The sequence below is a fragment of the Eptesicus fuscus genome, chromosome 5 (genome assembly GCF_027574615.1).
Source record: "Eptesicus fuscus isolate TK198812 chromosome 5, DD_ASM_mEF_20220401, whole genome shotgun sequence".
Classification (NCBI taxonomy): domain Eukaryota; kingdom Metazoa; phylum Chordata; class Mammalia; order Chiroptera; family Vespertilionidae; genus Eptesicus; species Eptesicus fuscus.
The window spans coordinates 53,836,826-53,862,718 of NC_072477.1; the positions used below are offsets into that span (position 1 = coordinate 53,836,826).

General features: G+C 42.4%; 3 protein-coding genes across 4 annotated transcripts in view; 2 read left to right on the top strand and 1 right to left on the bottom strand.

Moving 5' to 3' along the window:
• The window catches only part of PIGB (phosphatidylinositol glycan anchor biosynthesis class B), a 27,957-nt gene extending 11,653 nt beyond the window's left edge, over positions 1 to 16,304 (bottom strand). The window contains exons 1-6 of one of the 2 annotated variants that reach the window (XM_054716217.1): positions 13,985 to 14,049; positions 11,498 to 11,657; positions 8,720 to 8,824; positions 5,880 to 5,998; positions 2,242 to 2,382; positions 82 to 133 (exon numbers count right to left, since the gene is read on the bottom strand). In XM_054716217.1, coding sequence (XP_054572192.1) covers positions 82 to 133; positions 2,242 to 2,382; positions 5,880 to 5,998; positions 8,720 to 8,758 — 351 coding nt within the window. In that variant the 5' untranslated portion in view covers positions 8,759 to 8,824; positions 11,498 to 11,657; positions 13,985 to 14,049. Of the gene's footprint in view, positions 1 to 81; positions 134 to 2,241; positions 2,383 to 5,879; positions 5,999 to 8,719; positions 8,825 to 11,497; positions 11,658 to 13,984; positions 14,050 to 16,240 lie in introns of those variants that run through there. The other variant, XM_054716218.1, reaches the window with a different exon arrangement.
• Positions 1 to 19,548, top strand: part of CCPG1 (cell cycle progression 1) — a 68,215-nt gene extending 48,667 nt beyond the window's left edge. The window contains exons 10-11 of the mRNA XM_054716215.1: positions 16,299 to 16,424; positions 19,465 to 19,548. Coding sequence (XP_054572190.1) covers positions 16,299 to 16,424; positions 19,465 to 19,532 — 194 coding nt within the window. The 3' untranslated portion in view covers positions 19,533 to 19,548. The remainder of the gene's footprint in view (positions 1 to 16,298; positions 16,425 to 19,464) is intronic.
• PIGBOS1 (PIGB opposite strand 1) lies at positions 19,538 to 19,837 on the top strand. The gene has a single exon (XM_054716219.1). The coding sequence runs from the start codon at positions 19,538 to 19,540 to the stop codon at positions 19,700 to 19,702; it is 165 nt and encodes a 54-aa protein (XP_054572194.1). The 3' UTR covers positions 19,703 to 19,837.
• The last annotated feature ends 6,056 nt before the right edge of the window (positions 19,838 to 25,893 follow it).

Below are 25,893 nucleotides of genomic sequence, written 5' to 3' on the forward strand. Positions count from 1 at the left end.
TATTCATGAATTAAAAAATCAGATTGAACTTTCAGTGTAATAAATGGTTAGACTAAAAATAGTTTAATATATTTGACTTACTTGACCAAAAAATATACGATCAATTATCAGAGACCAACTCAAAGTGACAAATCTGAAAAACAAAAAGGATGATTAATATTCTGAACTCACTGAAAATCCATATTGGCATATGGCCTTGCAAATGCCATACATCAAAGCCATTTCAAAAAAAACACTTTAAAAATACTTTAGTTTCACCTATTGAATATGGATTTACACATTTTCAAAGATCTTTCATTACATAAGCTGCATTTAAACAAAGTTTTAAAAAGTAATAAACACTGCATGATCTATTGCTGAATAACATGTTACCCCAAAACTTGGCAACTTAAAACTAAGAACATTGATTATCTCACAGTTTCTTTGAGTCAAGAATACAGCCAGGTAGAGCTTAGCTGGGTGCTTCTGGCTCAAGGTCTCTCAAGGTGTTGGCTAGGGCTATAATTTCATCTAAAGACTTGATGGGGGGGGGGCGGGTAATGGAGAGATTTGCTTCCAAGCTCACTCACATGGTTGTTGGCAGAGCACAGGCTCCCACATGTGACCGCCCTCCTTAAGACTGCCTCAAGTGGCTTCCCCCAGCATGACCCAGCTGAGTGAGACAGGCACCCAAGATGGAAGCCACAGTCAATGTTTATAACCCAATCGTGGAAGGGACACCCTTCTGCCATTTCTGTTTGTTAGAATTAAGTCAAAATGTCTACCCCCTGCTCAAGACAAGGGTATTGTACAAGAGCATTAATATCAGAAGATGGGATTAGTGGGGGCAATCTCAGAGGCTGCCTACCACACAAACGTATATACAGAAAAGTACACTATGAGAATAAGGCTTTATGAGCCATCTCTATATGAACACACCTGTGTAACTGTCATAGAGAGCAAAATGCAGAACATCAGTAGCACTTCAGAAGGCCCCCTCATCCCTCCAACCAGTCAATCTCCACTCCCTTCCAAAGGTCAATTACTATCATTTTTGTTGTTAATTCTCACCCAAGCATATTTTTTCCATTGAGTTTTACAAAGAGTGGAAGGGGAGGGAATGAGAGAGAAACATCGTTTGGTTGCCTCCCTCATGTGGCCCAATCAGGGCTGGGGATTGAGCCTTGACTGGAATTGAACCCAGGACTCTTCAGTCCGCAGACTGATGCTCTATCCACTAAGCCAAACCGGCTAGGGCTGACTAATGCATTTTTAATTTGCCAAGCCCGTGTTTCTTCTACAAAACAAAAATAACTACAATTGCCTAGATCTAAGAATTCTGAAAATCATGAGGTAATATAAGAATGCCCATTATAAATCACACAACCCTATACAAATGTAAAAGAAGTATCTCTAAAATGTATTTGAGAAATATTTAGGAAATAAAGTATAGAAAAGTCCTAAGAAAAATTGCCAAGATTCTTATTCATTTAAGCAAATTAAAATACTTATAATCAGAATCATAAGTATCCTACATAATAAAGATATAATATGCAAATTGACCATCATGCCCTCGCACAAGATGGCCACCCCATGTGGTCACAAGATGGCCGGCAGGAGAGGGCTCTTAGGGGCGACCGGGCTTGCAGGGGAGGGAGGGCAGTTGGGGGCAACCAGGCCTGTAGGGGAGGGAGGGCAGTTGTGGGGGGAACAGGCCTGCAGGGGAGGGCAGTTATGGGGGACCGGGCCAACAGGGGAGGGGAGTTAGGGGGGAACAGGCCTGCAGGGGAGGGCAGTTGGGGGCGACCAGGCCGGCAGGGGAGGGCAGTTGGGGGCAATCGGGCCAGCAGGCGAGCAGTTAGGCATTGATCAGGCTGGCAGGGGAGTGGTTAGGGGGTGATCAGGCTGGCAGGCAGGCGAGCAGCTGGGAGCCAGCAGTCCCGGATTGTGAGGGATGTCTGACTGCCGGTTTAGGCCTGATCCCACAGTGATTGGGCCTAAACCGGCAGTTGGACATCCCCTGAGGGGTCCCAGATTGGAGAGGGTGCAGGCTGGGCTGAGGGACCCCCCCCCCCCCCAGTGCACGAATTTCATGCACTGGGCCTCTAGTTACAATATAAATTTGGAAATATTCTGTTTCCTTTGTCTGACAATTCTCATTGACATTAGAAGATACAATAATTGACTCAAAGATGTAAAATCTTATTTGAAATATATTTTGCAGGTTATTAAAATTAATAGATGGATTGTAGCAATACTTACCCAACAGGTAAAAACTGATGTAGAATAAGATCAAGCTTTCTCTGTGCTTGCCAGAAATGTCTGAAGAGCAAAGGTATCCATGGAATGACTGCTGTGGGGCGAATTATGAAGGCAAGTGCCACCAGGGATGAGTACTTGACACTGTAGACAAGGAAAATGTATTGTCAAGACAACTAGAAGTGAGCTTAGAAGTTATCTGCTATTTACACTGTGATATCACCTCTTTATTTTTTTAAATGAGAGCATTTTTCTCATCTATAAAAAGAAGTAATATATAAGTCTTTTCCAGCTCTAATATCCCAATTCTAGTATTTTGAAATAAGCAATTATTTTATGTTTTAACTAGAGGCCCAGTGCATGAAATTCATGCACGGGGGGGAGGGAGAGGGCGGGGGGGATCCCTCAGCCCGGCCTGCAACGATGCCAGCGTCCCTCACCCTGGCCTCTGGCCAGAGACCCCTCCCCTCCCTCCACACAGCCTCTGGGAAGATGCTTGTCCTGGGGCCTCCTCAGGGCCCCGGCCTGCGATGCCCAGCAGCTCAGGTACTCGGGGGCTTGGGCTCCCAGGTCCCGCTTCCCCACCAGTGCGGTGCGAATCAGCTGCCATAGGAGCTGTGCCTCAGGAGCTGCCCCCTTGGACCATACTACTTGAGCGTGCAGCGGGGGGGGGGGGGGGGGGTGGCGGCCGTGGCGGCAGCACTTTGATGTCTGTAGCGCGCCCCCCCGGACCTCCCCCGCCATGGCGCCATGCTGGTTGCATCTGCACTGCGGGCAGGGGGCTTCCAGTCTGTGACTGGGGCTGCTGGGCTGCGACTGGGGGCTGTGGGCAGAGGACCCCGGCACCCATAGGACTCCGTCAGCATCAGGAACTGGGGAGATCCATTTTTCTGGCTCTGTCAGCGTCAGGAACTGGAAAGATCCATTTTTCTGGGTCCTCCCCTCCCTCCACATGGCCAGGGCCCCTCCCCTCCCTCCACAACTGAGGAGCGGATGCTGGGCTCGCGTTGCCGGAGCGACACCACCAGCGTCTGCCCTGGCCGCCACCATCTTTGTTGCAGAGTGACGGTTAATTTGCATATTACTCTTTTATTATATAGGATGTTGGTCATGTTTGCTGACAGGTGTACTAGCTTTTAGCCATACAACTCTGCCAGTTGCTTTCCTGATGAAAAATAATCAAATCTCTCATAAGGATATAAAAGTCACACAAAACCATGCTCTAAGAAAGAAATCAAATGCATTTAAAGAAACATTAGGATTATTTAGGCTATGATGGGCTTCTTTTTTTGTTAATCCTCACCCGAGGATATTTTCCCATTGATTTCTAGAGAGAGTGGAAGGGAAGGGAAGAGACACAGAGAAATATCGATGTGAGAGAGACACATTGATTGGTTGCCTCCCACACACACCCCAACCAGGTGGGGGACTGAGCCTGCAACTGAGGTACACGGCCTTGACTGGAATTGAACCTAGGACCCTTCAGCCCTCAGGCTGATGCTTTATCCACTGAGCCAAACCAGCCAAGGCATGAGGGATTTCTGAGTCCATATGGTTTTATTTTGAAAGCAAGCTGCTAATTTTATCCAACTGAAAAATATATATGTATAACTGATAAAAGCCTGCTATAAAACCTATATGATCATGGATAGAAATGTGGATTTTTACTATTAGGACTTCTTTCAATAAGTAGCTAAAGGAGATTATGGATAATTTATTCTAGTCCTAACCTTACTGCAAATTTTCAGACGTGGACTTCTTACTCCTTTCTGAATATTTCTACACAGAAAGCTTAGTGGCCTTCAAAATCAAAGTGTCTCAAATAAGCCTTATAACCTTCCCTAAAACAGGTTCAGTGTCTAGTATGTAAGTTAATAGTATCACTCAGTTTCTCAGTCACCTTAAATAGCAACTTCTCATCTATACATCCACTTTGTTTCTCCCATTCCCACTGCCATCATTTCACATCAAGTCCTGTCATTTGCCTGGAATCTTTTCATAGTCATCGTAGATTAATGCTTATTTAGCACTTACTTTGCAATAGGTCTTATGCTATACACTTTAATAGAAGTCAATGCTGAGATATTTTCATACCACCCTTAAATAATCTTTCATTTATAATACTTGCATTTTTAAAGGAGGTTGAAAATTTTTATTTATTGTCAAGCCAGGAATAGTACCTGTCATGGAACAAATGCTTATATAGTGGTCGTTTATACCCCATGACTCTCCTTTCCTGACTGAATCAGGCAGCCAATCTAAGTCTGGCCAGTGTGAAAGCTATGTCCAAATAAGGACAATGACATTTAACAAACCGAATCAGTCTCTCAAAGTGAATGAGAGATACACAGGAAATGGGGCAGTTGGTAATGAGAATAGAAGTAGACAAAGAGAATGGCTAAGCCTCAAAATGATGGATCCCTAAAACAGGGATTCATAGGCTGGGCTATAAAGGCACAAGAAAACAGCCCATTCCTCAAAACTACCTTGCATTCTGCATAACCTTCTAATTCATTTGTGTGGCTAAGATATTCTGTAATTTTCTTCTAGGCCTGGCCACAAGCCTAAGATGCCTATTTTCCTTATTTTCACTTTTTGCCTTGTGATAAAGTTCTCATCATATAGATAATTTAACTGAATGCCTATTCTTTCAGTCAAGAGTCTAATGCAAAAATGATCTTGCTTAATGTCATCCTTGAAACCACCTTTTAATATGAGAATGGACACTAGCTTCTTAACCAGATTCAAATTCTGGCTTTCTCCCTTTCATTATATCCTAAATATAGCTACTACAAGAGAATTCTTTCTAAATTAGATATGATTATGCCATGCTTCTTAAGAGCCTCCAAGGGCTTTCTACAACCTATAAAATAAAGTTCCAATTCTGGAAAAGGGCAAAGTCCCTTTTCAGCTTCATCCCTTACTCTTCTCTTCTCCCATGCATCCTGCCACACATTAGCTACTCTGGACAAGCTGCCCAGAATACAATGAAGCCCCTTTACCATTTTATGCCTTTGGTCACGTTGTTCCCTTGGCTGGCATTTGCTTCCCTAGTTTCTATGCATATGCCCAAATTAGGTCCATATATTTTCTAGTTGCCCTTCTAGATCTGTTTTCCTCCATCCTTCACCTACTCCATGTGCAGGGCGGCTGACATGTATGGACTCTATCAATGGGCTCTTTTGCTTTTTAATTGGCTTTGGCTAATTGGAGGACAGAAGAGTTAAGTCAGGGTATTTTATTCTCCCAGCTCTCTCCTTGCTATGGCTAAAGGCTGGCTGTGCCTGTCTCCTGTTGGGGCCCTCTCAAAGTTTCAGCTCTGTAACATTTCCTCTCCTTGCTCCTTGGGGCCAAGGGGTAATAGAAACTTCCTACAGAGACTAGTCCTGGGGCACTTACTGACTTTTCTAAACACTATCTACATCTTTGTAAACGGTCTTTTTATTAACCTCTTCTTAATTACCAGTTTAAGTACTAGTATATCTGTTTCTTGCTATAATAAATGTTACCAATTGAAAATTTGTGGGTCTAATAACCTTCATAAACATTAGGGGTCCACTGGACATTACAATGTGTTGATATTTAAGATCTTTTCAAAAGCATGCTTTAGAATTTTGTATATTCACAGCAATATATCTCACCTGTTCATAGACTTTGAACCTTCCAAAGGGTAGTAGAAAAGAGCAATTACAGTGAGAACAGTTTCCATGGTGTTTGTAAGAGTTCTGGTACAGCAATACCATGTGAACCAAGAGCATAACTGGCAAAAAAACTAAGAACAATTATGAGCAAACATACATGCAGGGGGAAATAAAAAAGTTTAGTTAGTGTTATCTTCATGGAAAATAGCAAGCAAGTCTAAATGCTGCGAAAAAATCACATCAAAAGGGAAGTAATGTTAAAAGTAGGCCTGCCCAAACATTGTTTCTAAGAATTTATATCAAATACATGTCTATGATATTAGATCTACATTTGTTAAAGTTAAGTGTACACTTTCAAATACTTTTTTATGGCACTATATTTTATTTAAATCTCACTTCCCACTAATAAAAGACACAAAATACAGATTCTTTGATGGTATAGTTTATAGAGAATTGAGATTCATAACTATATTGTCCTAATCAGTATTCCTCAAATTGTCTTATAATACTGACAAGTAAATTGACTGTTTTTATTGATCTTGGTTTGGAATGTTGCCCTATTTCTTGATGAAAAATTAAGAAAACATAGGTGAGAAAAAAACCTGTCAGGAGATACCATTAACTTTTAACTTGAAAATTGATTAAATTAATAAACGAGTTTTTAAAAGACTATGCAAACAGAAGCAACATTAAGTCTACAAAACCATCTTAAAAGAAGCTTGTTAGTTAATGCAAGGGTGTTAAACAGGTGTACTAACTTCCTATCTTTTCAAATAAAGCCTTTAAAAATTGTTTCCAATTTTTGTGGAGTTAAAGGCCTTTCCTAAACTAGAAGAACCCAGTGCTGCTACTTTGGGGGAAGGATTTCAAAGGCCTGATGCCTTTGCCATTTTAGGTTGAGCCTTTGGTAGTGTATAAAGGCACAAAATAGAGACTGTCTTTATCCTGGAATCAGTTAGCAAGGGCTCATTTGCTAAATCAATCTGTCTTTTTAATGCAAATCAACATGCTACCTGAAGAAATAGGTCCTGTTAATATTTAGTAAATTCTTAATATTTATTAATACTTATAATAAACTAGTGGCGCGGTGCACGGATTCGTGTACAATGAAAGGAAATTAATTAGAAGAAATATTTTAATATAGCCATTTGCCCTTTATAATAGAAGTGTCAACCAAATTCACAATCGACAATGACAGATGGAAACACACACGTGTGATTGGCGCCAGTGAAAGCTTTATATATATCGCGCATGCGCAAGACAACTTAGCCTTTTATATGTATAGAATAAACTTGCTTACTTAGACCTGCTTTCTGATTTAGCTAAACTTTTTCCAGCCCAGTGAAGCACCTCAACTTCTCTTTCAGGTAATTGTCAGCAACACAGCAGTAAATATCAACACGAAGCAGATTATTATTGTAGATCACGCAGGGATAACAAAGGGTAAAATATTTAACTGGAGCAGTGTTTGACTATATTCTGTGCAGTGAGAAAACCTGAAGTCATTTTCAAGGTCCACCATTTCTTACTTCTTTTCAGTTGGGTCAAGTTTCTAAACTTTCTAAATCTCTATTTTCCTGCTAATGAAAAGAAAATAGGATTCCACCAAGTCTCCTATCTACCTAATCCAGGACTTCTGTGAGGATCAAATGAGATGAGGCACGGGAGAACACTTCACAGACATTTGGTTAAAGTGTGAAATGTTTGCACCTGGCTATAAAACAAGTTGTGTTCCTGGGCTGAAGAAATTGCAAGGAGGCTAGTCGTCACTAGGGAGAGGAAGCTGGGCATTGCTATGTGACATCATTACCCACTGCCCACAGTGACCATTTCTGGGCTGAGCTGGGCTGTGGGCCGCATTTTGCGCCATGGGGTCTCGGCAGCATCAGCTGCGATTTGGTGGGCTGTCACTCTAGAGTGGTGGCAGGGACTGTGTCCCACTTGGGGGAAGCCCAGTGTTGCTTTGTGGGCATCAGGTCCGCCGTGCCAGTGCACATCATGGCAGCTCCGGGGTTGAGCATATGCCCCCTGGTGGTCAGTGCGCATCATAGTGACCAGTTGGATGGTTGGACACTTAGAATATTAGCCTTTTATATATATAGATTATATTCCAGAAATGTGTTGGTAAATTGGTACCTTGGAATTTGGAACAAACTTTCCAATAAAAACAGTGCAAAAAAGGTAGTAAGATTTCTAGGCAGGTCAAATTTAGGAAAGAGCTATAGGCAAGTAACAGCAATACTACAGTATCTAATTACTCTTCAGGATATGGCTTAAATGGGAAAATCCATTCAAGGTTTGATTGGGAGATCAAAAATCTATCTCCCTACTGTGAAATAAGCTAAATGACAAAAGACAGCCTTCTACACCACATCCTCTCCCTTATAGAGTCCAGCTGTTTTAAACACTAGCCAGAGGTGGATCAGTGCTTTAATGGAAAGGCAGTTCTCAGGCTGAGTCTCAGGTAGCTGAAGGAATAGTGGACAGGGTTGTAAAAGGCTGAGGCAACTTGTGAGGTAGGCAATGATTTAGAACTATTCCTACTGAATTTCATGGAAAGTGAGGCAAGGACTCTGACAGTTGGGAGGAGTGAAGGTGCTTCCAGAGACATCCTAGGCTCACCCTCTCACAGGGTTTGAGGGCTTCAGTGACTTCCACCACCTAGAGCCTCATCAGAAGAGAGATGGAGTGTGCCATTTGCATTTTACTGTTCTTAATTATGGAAGTACTCTATAAAATTATATGAATTATCTTCTGAAACTGGTTTGGGAATCGATATTGTTTATGCTCATAGGAATGAAAATAACTGGCATATAGTTTCTAAAGTGTTGAGGACTTACCACCCATCTTGCTACTTGCTGATTTTCTAGTTGCTTCATTAATGAGTAAAGCCTCAAGTCAGCTATAGCAGACAGAAGTGCTTGGGCAAGTCTAGGAATCCAAATCTTCATTAGTTAAAAAAAAAAGAAATTAAAAACATCTGTTGGTTCACACTGAATTATCATAAGAAATCAAGCTAATCCAACTATCATTATACATACACACACACATACACACACACACACACACATTTTAATTTAAATAGCCAACAAACCATTTCATTGTGTTAAGGTTCTATTTTAGAAGCATATCTGGTTATTTTCATTAGCATAACAATAGGTAATTTTAAATACAACTTATATAGTACTGTGTGCTAGGTAGGTATCATATTAAGTATATATTTAATTTTTTCATTGTTTTTCATTTTAATTTCTGTTAATCCTCACCTGAGGATATTTTTCCTTTAATTTTTAAGGAGAGTGGAAGAAAGAGGGAAAGACAGAGGAAACATCGATGTGAGAGAGACATATCGATTGGTTGCCTCCTGCATAAGCCCCGACCAGGGCCTGGGCTGGGGAGGAGCCTACAACCAAGGTATGTACATGCCTTTGACCAGGATCAAATCAGGGACCCTTTGGTCCGCAGGCCGACGCTCTATCCACTGAGCCAAACTGGCTAGGGCTTAAGTATACGTATATTTTATATGTATCAGCTCATTCAGTCTTCCTAACAATCCTATGAAATTGATACTGTGTTATAAATGAGAAAACTGAGACAGAGAGAGGTTAGGTAATTTTCTCAAGGCTGTATAGCTAGTTAGTGTGAAAGCCAGGATTCAAACCCAGTCTCCCTGACTCCAAAGCCTGTGCTCTTAACTATTAAGTTGCATTGCTTCCCCATCTTGCAATCTATAATAATAAAAGCATAATATGCTAATTAGACCGGACAGCTGAACAACTTTCTGGACGTCCTTCCAGATGAAGCCACGGTGGCAGGGGCTGAGGCAGAGAAAGTTAGGGGTGATCAGGCAGGCAGATGAGTGGTTAGGATCCAGTGGTCCTGGATTGCGGGATCGGGCCTAAATTGGCAGTTAGACATCCCCTAAGGTGTCCCGGATTGCGAGAGGGTGCAGGCCAGACTGAGGGACACCCCCCCCCCCCCCGCCAATGCACGAATTTCATGCACTGGACTTCTAGTATAGATAATAAAGTAATATTCAGATGACATTAAAGAGCAAATTTAAACGAAAAAGTAAATATATAGGGGTTGGCAAAAGTAGGTTTACAGTTGTGAGTATGTGAAACCCAGAGTTAATTCTTTATTATTATATTACTAGAGGCCCAATGCACGAAATTCATGCAGAGGGGATCCTCTCAGCCCGGCCTGTGCCCTCTAGCAGTTCAGGAGCCCTCGCTCCTTACCCCCACCTGCTCACTGCTCCTTACCTCTCGGCTGGCTGCTCCTTAGCACTGCCACGGAGGCAGGAGGAGCTCCCGCCACTGTGCTGTGCTCACCAGCTGTGAGCCGGCTTCTGGCTGAGCCACGCTCCCCCTGTGGAAGTGCACTGACCACCAGTCGTTCCACTGTTCAGTCAATTTGCATATTAGGCTTTTATTATATAGGATTTTCCATACGAACAACTGTAAACCCACTTTTGCCACCCCTGTATTATAACTTAATTACAGTTAGTAATTCTAATGCTATACATTAGCATCTTAAGAGTTTTTTAAAAATGTGTCATAGTTATTATCAAAATAACACTTCTATAAAGCATAATTTAATTAGTTCAAAAATGTTTTTAAAAACATGTAGATTTGTATTTTTCTTGGCTCAAACTTCATTAACTTTACATTATAATTAGAGTTGCTTAACTTTCAGTTGTCAGTGGTGTCTAACACTTTAGCTTTGTATTCCTTTTCTTTGCTAATAACCTATAAATGAATGTGTTACAAGTGTGCTGTACTTCATAATTTCACTTAACCTGTGCCCTATAAAATACAGTAACGGGCACCTATTACATACCTTCTGTTTACTCTGCATAGAGATCTATAAGCTTCATTCTCACCTCCAGGGCCTGAAAGTTCATTTGAAAACTCAGTTTGGCTACAAACTTAATGAGCCAACAGTGTGGGGTAGCCACTAAAAATAAAAGAATCTTTGTTCCCTGAGAGAAGAAGAATAGTTATGAAGTAATGGTCTCACTATACTATTCTGAACTAGTTACCCTAGCTTTCAATATTGGGCTCAGTTTGGAGATCCACATTTTCAGATGGATATTAATTAGAAGATCTTTAGAGGACATTATTTGATTACGAGGTTTAGAACTAGAGTTGTTTATCCTAGATAAATAAAACTTTTTGAAGGGTTGTCATATAGAAATCTTAAATTTAAAGGAGGTAGATTTTACCCTGGCCAGTGTGGCTCAGTTGGTTGTCGGGGTACATGCCTGGGTTGTGGGCTTGATCCTTGGTGGGGATGTGCAGAAGGCAGCCGATCTCACACCCATGTCTCTCTCTCTCTCTCTCTCTCTCTCTAAGAATCAATCAAATCTTTAAAAATGAAAAATAAGGTAGATTTTAGCTCAATACAAAAATAAGTGGAGATGTAAATTTCCGTTATTAGCAGTCTTTCCAGACAGTTAAGATACCATCATTTTCCAGGTTATGCTAAGGACCAGAGAAGAATTAAGTAATACTTTCATATGGTTTCTTGAAAATACAAAGTAGCGGTGTGGGGCAAAGAGGAGAAAGAACATGTCAGGGTAAATCTTGAGGACGATGCCTGTGTTGGCAGCTTACCAGTCTATATTCCTGTTCTTCAAGCTCCTAATTCCTCCCTTAAGCTCCAGGAGCCAAATGCCCTTGCACCATCTTCTGACTACTCAAAGCCCCGATGTGGTACCCATCAGGTCTCCCTTCTTATCCCTCTTTCTTCTCACATGTTCTAAGCCAGCACTGACTGTCCAGCAGAAATAGAATGTGAACCACATAAAGTAAAATATCACAAGCAAGTAAAATGAATTTTACTTTGTTTAACCCAATATATGTAAAATATTATCACTTCAACATTTTAATCAATATAAAATTATATAAGTATTCTATATTCTTATTTTATACTAGGTCTTGGACATCCAGTATGTACTTTATACTTATAGCACTCCTCAATTTGGACTAGTCACAATTCTATAATAATAAAAGCATAATATGCTAATTAGACTGGACAGCCGACCGTCCTTCCAGACAAAGCCGCCGCGGCTGTGAGGGCTGAGGGCAGGCAGCTGTGGCGGCCAGCAGTGGCAGCAGCAGCGCCTTCCCGTTTGGCCCAGTCGCCTCCCGCAGAGGAAGGCCAGACTGTGGCTTAGGCCTGCTCCCCGCAGAAGCAGGCCTAAGCCGTCAGTAGGACATCCCATGAGGGCTCCGGGACTGTGAGAGGGGCAGGCCAGGCTGAGGGACCTGCCCCCAGTGCACAAATTTTCATGCACCTGGCCTCTAGTATTTAATAACTACATGTGATTAGTGGCTACCATATCAGACAGTACAGTGCTAAGTCATCCCTCATTTTGTGCATATACCTTATGCAGTTTAAAGAGAAGTGACCTGTAAAGAGCATTAGGCTGTGACTAAGTAGACCTTGGATCTAGTTTTAGCTCTGCTTTAAACATGCTGGGACCCTGGTCTCTATGTGCTTCACTTCTCTGACCCCTTCTAGTTCAAAATTATATCACCTTTATTTAAAATAATCAATATGAGAGTATGAATGACTGATGAGAGCATCCTAAGTTTCTCTACCTGGAATGTGACCAGGTGCTTTCTGGGGAGATGTGGTAGCGTGGGGTGGGGATGGAGACCAGGGAAGGTTTCCTGTTACACAAAAGGGCCAGGTGGGCCAGCTACAGCGAACAGGGCTGGGAGGAACAGGAAGTTTTCTTGAAGACGCCTTCATTGATAATAAAACCTATTCCTGAGATATAAGATTTCCTTGATGACATCATGTATAACCACCTGTGGTTCCAGACTTTATGGATATCCTGCATGATCAGTGGTTGGCCCTGAGAGACGAAAGGAGAATTCATAGCTCCTAAGTTCTACCTGTGTCAGTGAAACTCTGCTACCGCTCAGGATAGTTCCATGAGAAGCATAGGTCTGATCCTTCTTTCTCAATAATGGAGAATCAAATAGCATTGCAAAGGGGAGAGTATAATCCTGCCTTTAAATTTTTTTTAAAAAAATCCTAGAACCTCAATGTATTTCAGGCTTAAAAAAACCCTCAGGATTTGGACTGCCTTTGGAATTCTGGGGTACTTCCCTAACAGAAAATGGGAAGACCCAAAGTGCTGAGTCCAACTTGATGATAGCTTAAAGCCGTGGTCGGCAAACTGTGGCTCGCGAGCCACATGCGCCTCTTTGGCCCCTTGAGTGTGGCTCTTCCACAAAATACCACGGCCTGGGCGAGTCTATTTTGAAGAAGTGGCGTTAGAAGAAGTTTAAGTTTAAAAAATTGGGCTCTCAAAAGAAATTTCAATCGTTGTACTGTTGATATTTGGCTCTGTTGACTAATGAGTTTGCCGACCACTGGCTTAAAGGATCTTGACAGTGAGGTCAGAGAAACTTGTGTTCTATTAGTTCTTCCTTTGTATCCTCTCCTGGCAAATAACCCCAGAAATTCATGTTCCAGGAATTACAACCCTACTTACTATTGAGGCCTAATTACAATGTAGCACAATGATTGTGCATATCATTAAATTTTTCTCAAATTGATTTTGTCTAAGTTTTCATTTCAATACTAAATTCTGAGTGTGTTTATATGTATTTAATCGTCATAAGCTAATATAACATGGTCTTCAGCTCACAAGTTAAAAAAACAAGATACAACCTGCACTCAAGTGACTCTTTATGAAGGATCCAAATAATTAATATATAATGTAACCATTCTGAAAATCTTAACAGAATTGCTCCCAGCAGGACACTTTCATGCTCAGTCTTGTGTTTTAGTGCGTACTGAAGAGCTACATCAGACACAGCATGTCTTTGGAACCCTATGCTTCCCAGAAATGGTCAGAGTAGCCTTTTAAAAACTAACTTCATGATACCAATAATACCATTTAGTTAATATAGCCTAACCTTTAAAAAAGGATGGAATGGGAGGGCAGGGGCAGGGTGGAGGGGGTCAATGGGAGAAAAAAGGGAACAACTGTAATCCTTTCAACAAGATACATTAAAAAAATTAAAAGGATGGAATAATCTACATTTAAGAACTATTTTGATTAGTTTTTAATTTAAACTTACCAGCAACTGAACACTATCATTCCCCAAAAGATGCAGAATCTTGTAAATGCTTGCAAAGATTAAGGGATAAGTGTAACCCCTCAATCTTTCTGTCCATTCCCAGGTCAAATAACCATAATTAGTAATATTAAGGACTAATTTTAAATAGCACTGAAACAAAACCAATTTTCATTTCCATATATAAAACTTTTATTTTTTAACACAGCAGCTTAAAAACACAGCATTTTATACTAGATATTTAAATTAAAAATGCAATTGGCCAACTAAACTCTTAACTTCTTCAAAGGCAGGAATGTGCTTTTTATTTCATATATTTTCTCCACAGTACTGAGCACTGTGGAAATATATGCTAAAGATTAAGTCATGTACATTAACATCAAGTAAATATACAGATGAAATATTAGCATAAAATAATGGCATACTTTGATAAAATTATTTGGAGAAAATATAGAGGATTGATTGAAAATGAATAATAGAAACTAACACAATTCCCAAGATGAACTGAATACACATTTCTAATCTGGCCAAGAAAATACAAAGGATATTTGAAAACCATATGATGTGCAACTTCAAGAGACTGCCAGTACTCATCTGGAACAAAACTTGTCTGGACTAAAAAGCAGTTACATATTCGTAACGCTATGGTAAACAAGACCAGATAAATGTTCTCACCAAGAAGATCTGAAAAACAAAACAGGTAATTGTGGCGCAAAAGTCAGGCAAGTTCTGGTTGCAGAACTAAAACCTGCTGCTCTGGCTGGCCCCTTGCTCAGGCTCTGTTAGGCACCGTGAACTCTGACCCCGCCCCACTCCTCTCAAAGCAGACCTGGGCTGAGAGTTACACAAGGGCCTCGCCACTGGGTGATTTACCACTCCTTTCATCTAACCCATCTTTCTCACAACTTACTCTATAAGGAGAATATGCTGAAAAGGAGACTGGGTTAACTAAGGCCTTAGGTGGATTAGGTTATCCTATATAGGTATGTAAAGAAAGAAACCAACTAACAAATTACTAACTTAGGAAACAACTCTGTAATATGTGCCAAACAGTAGCTTATACAATGATCTGTACATTTTAAAATATATATATTTTTTATTGATTTCAGAGAGGGAGGGAGAGAGAAACAGAAACATCAATAATGAGAGAGAATCATTGATCATGTCCTCCACTGGGGATGGAGCCCAGAACTCGGGCATATGCCCTGACCTCAAGGTTCATAGATCCAGGCCCAACCACTGAGCATGCCTGCTGGGCGATCTGCACATTTTTAAATAGCACCCGTGGTGCTTACAAATGCCAGGCACTGAGTTTATCTCTTTTCATGCATTATCTCATTTAATCCTCAAAAATAACTCTATGGGGTAGATATTAGCCCATTTTACCACTGAGGAAACGGAGGCTCAGAAATAAATTGCCTTGTCTAAAGTCAAAAAAGTTGCAAATGACTGAACAGGATTCAAAAGCAGGTCTGTGTGCTGACTCCAACACCCTGCTCTTAACCACAGATGGGCAGCCCATAGGCTGAATACAGAGGGTTTCTTTTTAAATGGTTTTATAAAAATCCTCACCAGAGGATTTTTCATTGATTTGAGAGAGTGAGGGAGGGAGGAGAGGTGTGTGTGTATGAATATCAACGCGAGAGAAACCACGACTGGTGCTTCCCTTACACCGCCCGCGCCCCCTCACCCGCCCGGGGGCGGGGGGCGGAACCCGCAATCAGAGTATGTGCACGGGCGGGGAATCAAACCCACAAACAACCTTTCACTGCACGGGTGGACGCTCCAACCAATTGAGCCACACGCGCCAGGGACAGAGTATTTTTATTTTTTAAATTTGAATTTAGTGCCCTGAATGAATGAGAAGTCCATCTTTATATTAACCCCCCCCCCCAACTTGCTGGGGCGGGGGGAGTGATTTTTCCTGCCATCTCATCCGGACCCAAGAGAAGGCAAAGGGGGTAAATGAAATAAGGCGGTGGGACCTGGTCGCACTGCAGCACCCAGCCCCTCGTCGCTGCGGGGGCCGGGGCGCCCCTCTCTGCAACAGGCCGGCCTCCCCTGCCTACGCACTTCCCACGGCGGGGGAGGGCGGCACTCAATACCGCAGAATCCGGGGCCCGGCGGGCAGCTGGGATCCGGAATCCTGCAGGGAGCGCACTAGGACTTCCCGCCCCGCTCACCCAGCAGGCGGAGCCCTCGCTCCGAGGCCCGATCCCCGCCCCCGCCGCCCGCCGGCCCGCCTCACCCCTCACTCACCGCGGCGCCGGGAGCTCTCCGGGGGGCTGAGGTACAAGGCCGACTTTCTCTTCCGCAGCTTCACCTTCTCGCGGGAGCGGCTCTGGAGGCCGCGGAAGAAGAGGCTGCCGTCGCCGGGCTCCCGCTCCATCCCGCAGGCGCTCCGACGCCCGCTGCCGATCCCGGGGCCCCGTTCCTCCGCGAGGTAGGCTCCGGGAGCGCGCGCCGCTTTGGGGCGCACTAAGTTTGGCCGCTGCGAGCAGCCGTCCGGGCGGGCGCGGAGGGAGCCGGGAAAGGGCGACTTTCGCCAACTCGGTTGGGTGGTGGTTTCGCCGCGGAGCGCTGCCGCCTCGGGCCCGGCGGCTGAACTTTGCCTAGGGCTGCCCGCACTTTCCCGGAGGCGCTTCCTCCCGCCCGGGCGGCTGCCGCCCCTGGTGGTGTGATCTGTGCGCCCGGAGACCCAGAAACTGCCGGAATGACCGGACCTCGCCTCGGCGCGGACAGGCGGGAGGCGGGGTGGGCGGCCGGGAGTGGGCCCTGAGCGGGGGGCGGTGGCCGAAGGGTAACGGAGGTCGCACAGGCAGGCCTCGTTTCGTTGCGCGCAATAATTTGCGCGCTGCTTTATTGCGCTTCGCAGATATTGCGGGTTTTTTTTTGTTTGTTTGTTTGTTTTGGTTTTGGTTTTTTACAACGTGAAGGTTTCCGGCAATCCTGTGAAGAGCAAGTCTGTCAGCGCCTTTTTTTTTTTTCTTTTCTAACAGCATTTGCTCACTTTGTGTCTGTGTGTCACGTTTTGGTAACTCGCAATATTCTAAACTTTTCCGTTATTGTTATATTTGTTATGGTGATCTGTGACCAGTGATCTTCAATGTTACGATTGTAATTATTTTGGGGCGCGGAGAATTAAACTCACATAAGACCACGAACTTCGAACTTAATAGATACACGCTTGTGTTCTGACTGCTCCACCACCAGCCTTTCCGCCCGCTGGCAGTCCCTCTCCTTCCGACGTTCTGTTTCCTGACGTACAGCAGTATCGAAACTAGGCCAGTTGATAAGCCTGCAATGGCCTCTAAGTGTTCAGGTGAAAGGAAGAGTCGCACATCTCTCACTTTAAATCAAAAGCTAGAAATGATCAAGCTTAGTGAGGAAGGCTTGTCGAAAGCTGAGATAGGCCGAAAGCTAGGGCTCTTACGCCAAACAGTTAGCCAAGTGGTGAACGCCAAGGAAAAGTTCTTGAAGGAGATGGAAAGTGCCACTCCACTGAACACACGCATGATCAGGAAGCGCAACAGCCTCATTGCTGATATGGAGAAAGTCTTAGTGGTCTGGATAGAAGACCAGACCAGCCACAACATTCCCTTAAGCCAAAGCCTGATACAGAGCAAGGCCCTCACTCTCTTCAATTCTATGAAGGCCGAGAGGGGGGCAGGAGCTGCCGAAGAGAAGTTTGAAGCCAGCAGAGGTTGGTTCAAGAGGTTTAAGGAGAGAAGCCGGTTCCCTAACAGAAGAGCTCAAGGTGGAGCAACCAGTGTGTTAACAGACGAGGAGTTGCTTCTTGTGGACGAACAAAGAAAGTGGCTCCTTGAGGTGGAATCCGCTCCTGGGGAAGACACGGTGAAGATGGTTGAGATGCCGACAAAGGATTTAGAACATTACATAAACTTAGTTGACAAGGCAGCAGCAGGATTTGAGAGGATTGACTCCAATTTTGAAAGAAGTTCTGCTGTGGGTAAAATGCTGTCAAACAGCATCGCGTGCTACAGAGAGATCCTTCGTGAAAGGAAGAGTCAGTCCAAGCAGCAGACCTCACTGTTCACTCATTTTAAGAAATTGCTACGACCACCCCAGACTTTAGCAGCCACCGCCCTGCTTAGTCAGCAGCCATCAACTTCGAGGCAGGACCCTCCGCCAGCAAAAAGGTTACGACTCGCTGCAGGGTCCGATGATAGTTAGCATTTTTTAGCAATAAAGTATTTTTAAATTAAGGTATGTATCTTGTTTCTTTTTTTTTTTAAACACAGTGCTGTTGCACACTTAGCGGACTTTAGTATAGTGTATGCAACTTTGACATGCACTGGGACACCAAAAGCTTTGTGTGACTTGCTTTATTGTGGTAGTCTCTGTATTGCGGTGGTCTGGAACCAAATCTGCAATATCTCCGAGGTATGCCTGTAATGATAATTAATAAACGTGTTTATGCAGCATTTCACTGTTTGGGTGATCACACAGTAACTATTTGTTGAACGAAGTAGGCAAGGTAAAGATGATTTAGCCTGATGAGGTTCAAAAAGGTAAAATGACTTGGTCAGGGTCAGTTAGCCAGCTAGTGGCAGAAGGGTAATTAGCGATTTTCCAAAGAGCAAATGGCTCTTTTTTTTTTTTTTAACAGACATTGATCCAAAGTATGCTTGGTGACATTGTCATTTGTCTAGTTAATGGTAGAGTCTAAGAGAAAAGAGGGTTTTTTTTTCCCCCCATATTAGTTTATATTACATTTTAGTGATATTAAGGGCAAGCTAGTTTCTAGTATCATTTCTGCCATTAATGGTTTTTGTGACCTTCAGGTTTGGTCTAGGATGCTATGAAATATTGTTATAATAATGGGAATATGTAAAACCTTTACTCTGCTTTCCTCATTCATAAACACCTACCTAGTTTCTCCAGAGACTAAGATGTCGGCAAGGAATACAACTTTCCAAGAAGTGCTAGAGTCTTAACTCCTCTGTTAGAAGTAAAACCATCCAAATCTCCGTTATGTTTTTGTCAAAAATGGATGGCAAATGATTTATATTTGATGTCTGCTTGTACTTAATAAAGCATCAAAGGAAATTCATACAATTTTAGCCTGTTTTAAAAGACTATTGTATTTAATAATACATATTGCCAAAAATATGATAGGAAAGATGGGCTAATAATGAAAAGTAACATTTCTCTGTCTCCTACTTCCAGATCGGACTGGTATGCCTTAAAGGCATAAAGAATATGGCTCAACCTTGTCTCACTTCTGCGCTTTTAAATTATCCATTGAGAACATTCTATAATAGGACTTAGCTATTACACCATCCCCTAATGCTCATTTTCCATACTCCCTAAATATATGTATTCCTATTTTAGTTAAATCAGTTAAATAATATTTATATATTATGAGAAAACATTGTTCACTCTGGAACAAAGTAGAGACTTTGAACCTTTAAAAAGTATCTTGTACTAATTGCTTTGTTTTCCATTTTCTTTGTACACAGATCTGAAGAGATTTCCTGAGTGGAGTGGAGTTATTCAGAACCATTTTGTACTGTGTGGGATTTGTTAAAAAACATGTTTGGGAGAGTGACTCTACCACAACTGCTCTTTGCTGGCATCCTTGGAATTGCTGGAGGGATATATATTTTTCAGCCAATATTTGAACAGTATTCCAGAGATCAGAAGGAATTAAAAGTAAAGTTGAAACTGGCAGAGGAATCAGAAAAGAAGAAAAGTTAATACTACAGCAAGTTGAACTGTAATTGCTTAAAGTTCCATTGAAATTATATGTTGACTCTAAATAGTCTCATAAAAACTTCTGAAATACATTTTAAACATAAATAAATCATAGATGACGATTTTTAAAACTAGTACTGTCAATCTTAATGTTTACTGTCCTTTTATTTGCTATCTTATTTCTTTTTATCGGGACAGATTAATAATTTCCTTTTAAGTAAAAAATGAATATTGGAAGGGATATTTTATTTCCTAGGAATATTATATTTTATAAAATTGCTGAGAATGGTATTTACAGTAGTGTTTATAGATGAAATGAATCAAGTTATCCACAGCAGGCAGAATATCTCTTTTTTTAAAAAAAAATGTTTTTATTGATTTCAGAGAAGAAGAGAGGGAGAGAGAGGCAGAGAGATAGAAACATTAATAATGAGAGAGAATCATTGATCCATCAGCTGTCTCCTGCTTGCTCTCTACTGGAGACCAAGCCCACAACCTGGGCATGTGCTCTGACCAGGAATTGAACCTGAGATCTCCTGGTTCATGGGTGGACACTCAACTACCACGCCACACCAACCAAACAGAATGTCTCTCAATTAGCCTACAGTTAGCCTTCTTCAGTCTTTCAACTGCAGCCCTGTCTCATCCCAGGCAGAATGGTGGAATAAATTGAGAATTGGGTTGACTCAGATCAAATGAGGTTTTTAGAGAGGGTATATGGTGCTATATAGGGTGGAAAATATGACACAGATCTATTTAACCTGCTAAGCAAATTTGCATTAATATTGGTGGTTAGGGAAGAATTAATTTGTTATGAAGCTATTATTCATATAGCTAAAGGATGTTTTGAGATTGCTAAGAATGGATACAATATTTTTTTTTCTTTTGTTTATGTTTCTTGTATTTTTTGTGTTTGGTTTTTTTTTTTTGATAATACTTTTTCAGCTAATATTCTTAAACTTGTATTTTCAGTGAGAGCTACAAATGTAATCACACATGTACAAAGTGCTTTAAAACTGATTGTTGAAAGTATAACATATGTCCCCCTTTCTTCTCCCATTGGCCCCTGCTAGAGGGCCCCCCCCCCCCACCCCAAGCCTTCACCACCCTATTGTCTATGTCCACGGGTTATGTATATATGCATACAAGTTCTTTGATTGATCTCTTCCCACCCACCCACTCTCCCCGCCTTCCCTCTGAGATTCGACAGTCTGTTCCATGCTTCTGTGTTTCTGGATCTATTTTGTTCACCAGTCTATTTTGTTAAGTTAGATTCCACATATTAGTGAGATCATGTGATACTTGATCTCTGACTGGCTTCACTTAACATAATACTCTCCAGGTCCCTCCATGCTATTTCAAAGGGTAAAAGATCCTTCTTTTTTATTGCTGCATAGTAATCCATGGTATAAATGTACCACAGCTTTTTTATCCACTCATTTACTGATGGGCATTTGGGCTGTTTCCAGATCTTAGCTATTATAAATTGTGCTGCTATGAACATAGGGGTGCATATATTCTTTCTGATTGGTGTTTCGGGTTTCTTAGGATATATTCCTAAAAGTGAGATCACTGGGTCAAATGGCAAGTCCGTATTTAATTTTTTGAGGAAACTCCACACTGTTTTCCACAGTGACTGCACCAGTCTGCATTCCTACCAGCGGTGTACTAGGGTTCCCTTTTCTCCACATCCTCGCCAGCACTTGTCATTTGTTGATTTGTTCATGATAGCCATTCTGACAGGTGTGAGATGGTACCTCATTGTCATTTTAATTTGCATCTCTCTGATGATCAGTGACTTTGAGCATATCCTATCTATATATATAAAAAGCCATCAACCACAACACTGTAATGGCCATAACAACCGGTCGCTATGACACCCACTGTGGCCAGCGAACCGGCCCCATCAGGTACATATGTCTCCTTTTTTCTCCATTGACCCAAGAGCTCTCTATGTGGTTAGCTGAGGCTGATCCCTGGCCAGCATTACAGCTTTACTTATTCCTCTGCTCAAACCTGCTCTTTTCCCATTCTTCCCAGTTCCTATTCTCAAAAGTATCCTTTAATAAGTACTGCCCACTACCGGACTCTCCCACCTGGATCAAGAGCGGGGCTGGCTGGCCAAAATGCCCCACCTCCTCCCCCCAGCCAGCCCCACTGCAATAGGCCCGCAGCCCCTCCCCCAGCTGGCCCCGCCCCTGATCGCCCCCCCCCCCAATCTGGCTGGGCCAGCCAGCCAACCACCTATGGCCCCTCCCCCAGGCTGCTGGCCCCCGATTGGTACCCCCACCCCATTTGAGGGCGGGGCCAGCCGGCCCACTACCCACAGCCCCTCCCCATGGCTGGGCCGGCCGGCCAACCTCCTGCCATCTCCTCCTCCTGACAGGCCCAGCCCCAATCTGCCCCGATTGGGGCCGGGCCGGCTGGACCCCACCCATGAACAAATTCGTGCACTGGGCCTCTACTCCTATATAATAAAGAGCTAATATGCTAATGGTTGTGATGCCCTCACGCCATAATGACCGTTCAGCAGGAGGCTGCGTGCGTGGTGGTGTGGAGCCGCCGCATTGCTCCAGAGATGGGGCGGAAGCAGGGAGGTGCCCGGAGGAGGCGGGACCAGCCCGAGGCAACTCACGGGACCAAGGGTGGGGCTTGAAGCAGCCAGAGAAGGCCAGAGGGGTTGGGGGCGGGGCCAAGCACGCTTGAGCTCTGGGTGGAGAGGTTAGGGTGTCAAGATGGGGTGACGGCCAGGTGGGTGGGGCGTGCGTGGGTGGGCAGGGCTGCGCAATTTCGTGTTCTGGGTCACTAGTATAATAATAAAAGCGTAATATGCTAATTAGACTGGACAGCCGAATGACCTTCTGGACGTCCTTCCAGACGAAGCTGCGGTGGCGGGGGCCAAGGCAGAGGTGGTTAGGGGCGATCAGGCAGGCAGGCAAGTGGTTAGGGGTGATCAGGCATGCAGACAGGTGAGTGGTTAGGAGCCAGTGGTCCCAGATTGCGAGAGGGATGTCCGACTGCCAGTTTAGGCCTGATCCCCTAAACTGGCAGTCGGACATCCCCTGAGGGGTCTAGGATTGCAAGAGGGTGCAGGCTGGGCTGAGGCCCCTCCTCACACCCCCCATGCACAAATTTCGTGCACCGGGCCTCTAGTTTCTTCACATTTCTCTTGACTATATGTATGTTCCCGTTGGAGAAGTGTCTATTTACTAATAGGTCCTTTGCCCATTTTTTAATTGGATTGTTTGTCTTCCTTTTGTTAAGTTGTATGAGTTCCTTATATATTTTGGATATTAACCCTTTATCAGATATATCATTGCTAAATATGTTCTCCCATACAGTTGGCTCCCTTTTTGTTTTGTTGATGGTTTCTTTTGCTGTGCAGAAGCTTTTTAGTTTGATGTAGTCCCATTTGTTTATTTTCTCCTTAGTTTCCTTTGCCCTAGGGATGTATCCGCAAACGTATTGCTATGAGATGTCTGAGATTTTGCTGCCTATAGTTTCTTCTAGGATTTTTATGGTTTCCCAACTTACATTTAGGTCTTTTATCCATTTTGAGTTTATTCTTGTGTATGGTGTAAGTTGGTAATCTAGTTTCATTTTTTGCATGTATCTGTCCAATTTTTCCAACACCATTTATTGAACAGACTATCTTGACTCCATGGTATGCTCTTGCCTCCTTTGTGAAATATTAATGGAGCATAATGGCTTGGGTCCCTTTCTGGGGTCTCTGTTTTGTCCCATTGAACAAGTACTAGCCTGTTCCAGGCTGTTTTGATTACGGTGGCTTTGTAGTATAATTTGATATCTGGTATTGTGATTCCTCCAACTTTGTTTTTCTTTCTCAAGATTTCTGCAATTATTCATGGTCTTTTTTGTTTCCATTTAAGTTTTTGGAGTATTTGTTCTAGATCTATGAAATATGCTGTTGGTATTTTAATAGAGATTGCATTGAATCTATAGATTGCTTTGGGTAGTATGGATATTTTAATTATGTTAATTCTACCAATTCATGAACACGGTATATTCTTCCACTTACTTATATCTTCTTCTGTCTCTTTTTCAACATCCTGTAGTTTTCTGAGTACAGGTCTTTTACCTCCTTGGTTAAGTTTATTCCTAAGTATCTTAATTTTTTTTGTTGCAATGGTAAATGGGATTGTTTTTTTAGTTTCTCTTCCTGAGAATTCATTATTGGTGTAATAAAATGCCATCAATTTCTGGGTGTTAATTTTGTATACTGCTACATAGCTGAATTAATTTATTAAATTTAGTAGATTTTTTTGTGTGTGGAGTCTTTAGGGTTTTACAAAGTGCTTTTTTAAAACTACACTCATTTTTAAAGAATAAACTCATTTTTATTATTGATTTCTTTTTCTTGAAAAGTAAATTCACTATAGCTTAATCTAAGTTGAATAGACAGTATGAGTAATTTAAAATAACAGTGAGTGAAGAAAGAATCATAAATGTTGTAAGTTCATTAAAAACTCCAAACAATACAAAAATGTACAAAATGAAAATTATCCATGCATACATTGATTTAATCAACACACTTAGTAGTTTAGTGAGCTTTTGAGACTTTCTTTAATGCATATAAAAATATATAAAAATTTAAATTAATGTACTAATATCAATTATCTGACAGGCTTGGTTTTGCTTGGCTACAGGTAGACTGGGGCTCTGCTATATACACTGAGTGTCCAGATTATTATGATCTCTGAACGCATAATAATCTGGCCACTCAGTGTATATCCTATATGATAAAAGGCTAATATGCAAATTGTCGCCTCAACCAGGAGTTCGACCAGCAGGCAGGCCGGCCAACCGCCCATGTCCCCTCCCCCTGGCCAGGCTGGCCGGACCCCACCCATGCACAAATTCATGCACCAGGCCTCTAATACACACACACACACACACACACACACACACACACACACACACACACACACTGAGTGGCCAGATTATTATGTGTTCAGAGATCATAATCTGGCCACTCAGTGTATGTCTTCCTATTGTGGGACGTAGGCTCAATGAGCAGAACTCTGGGATATTACAGAATATAGGATTGAGAGAAACTGAGAGGAAACATGGAATTGTAAACTTCTGCTCAATTGTGGCAAATAGCATGTCTTCTCACATTCTGTTGGTTTAGAGCATGCCATGTGGTCAAGCCCAAAGTCAACTGCAGGTACATAGACTTCCCACAGGATTCACAGTCAAGTCACATGACAATGGGTAGGAATACATAATCCTATGATAGCCAACTAATATAATCCTCTATCTAACATCAAGTTAAATTGAATTTGATCCTTTTTTTTTTTTTGAGAAGGATGCATTAATCAGTTTTTACATATCAAGTGCCAGAGGATGAACTGATTTTTTTTTCTAGTAAAGATACTGCAGCCATTCAAATCAAAGCCATAATGAGATACCACTTCACATACATTAGGATGACTACAATCAAAAGACAAAATGAGTGTTGGCGAGGATGTCAGGAAATGAAAATCCTCATTCATACACTACTGGTGGGAATGTAAAACTGTAGCTGCTAGGAAACAGTTTGGTGATTCCTCAAAAAGTTTAACATAATGTTCCCATGTGACCTAGCACTTCTACTTCCAGGTATGTACCTGTGATAAATAAAAACATGCTCACACAGCCGAAACCGGTTTGGCTCAGTGGATAGAGCGTCAGCCTGCGGACTGAAAGGTCCCAGGTTCGATTCCGGTCAAGGGCATGTACCTTGGTTGCGGGCACATCCCCAGTAGGGGGTGTGCAGGAGGCAGCTGATCGATGCTTCTCTCTCATCGATGTTTCTAGCTCTCTATCCCTCTTCCTTCCTCTCTGTAAAAAAATCAATAAAATATATTTTAAAAAAAACAAAAAAAAACATGCTCACACAAAAATTGGTACATGAATGTGCATAGCATCATTATTATAGTAGGCAAAAAGTGGACATAATCCAAATGTCTATCAGCTGATGAATGGATAAACCAATTGTGGTATTAACTCAGCTCTAACAAGGAATGAAATATGATGCATACTACAACATGGATAAACTTTGAAAACATGAAAGAGGCTGGGCATAAGCATGATTCTGTATGTATGGCATGTCCAGAACAGGCAAATACATAGAGACAAAATAGATTAGTGGCTACCAAAGACTAGGGGAAAGAAGTGATAGGGGTTGACTG

Excerpts from the sequence above, each read along its gene's own strand:
- PIGBOS1 (XM_054716219.1), top strand. The coding sequence starts at position 19,538 with ATGTTTGGGAGAGTGACTCTACCACAACTGCTCTTTGCTGGCATCCTT.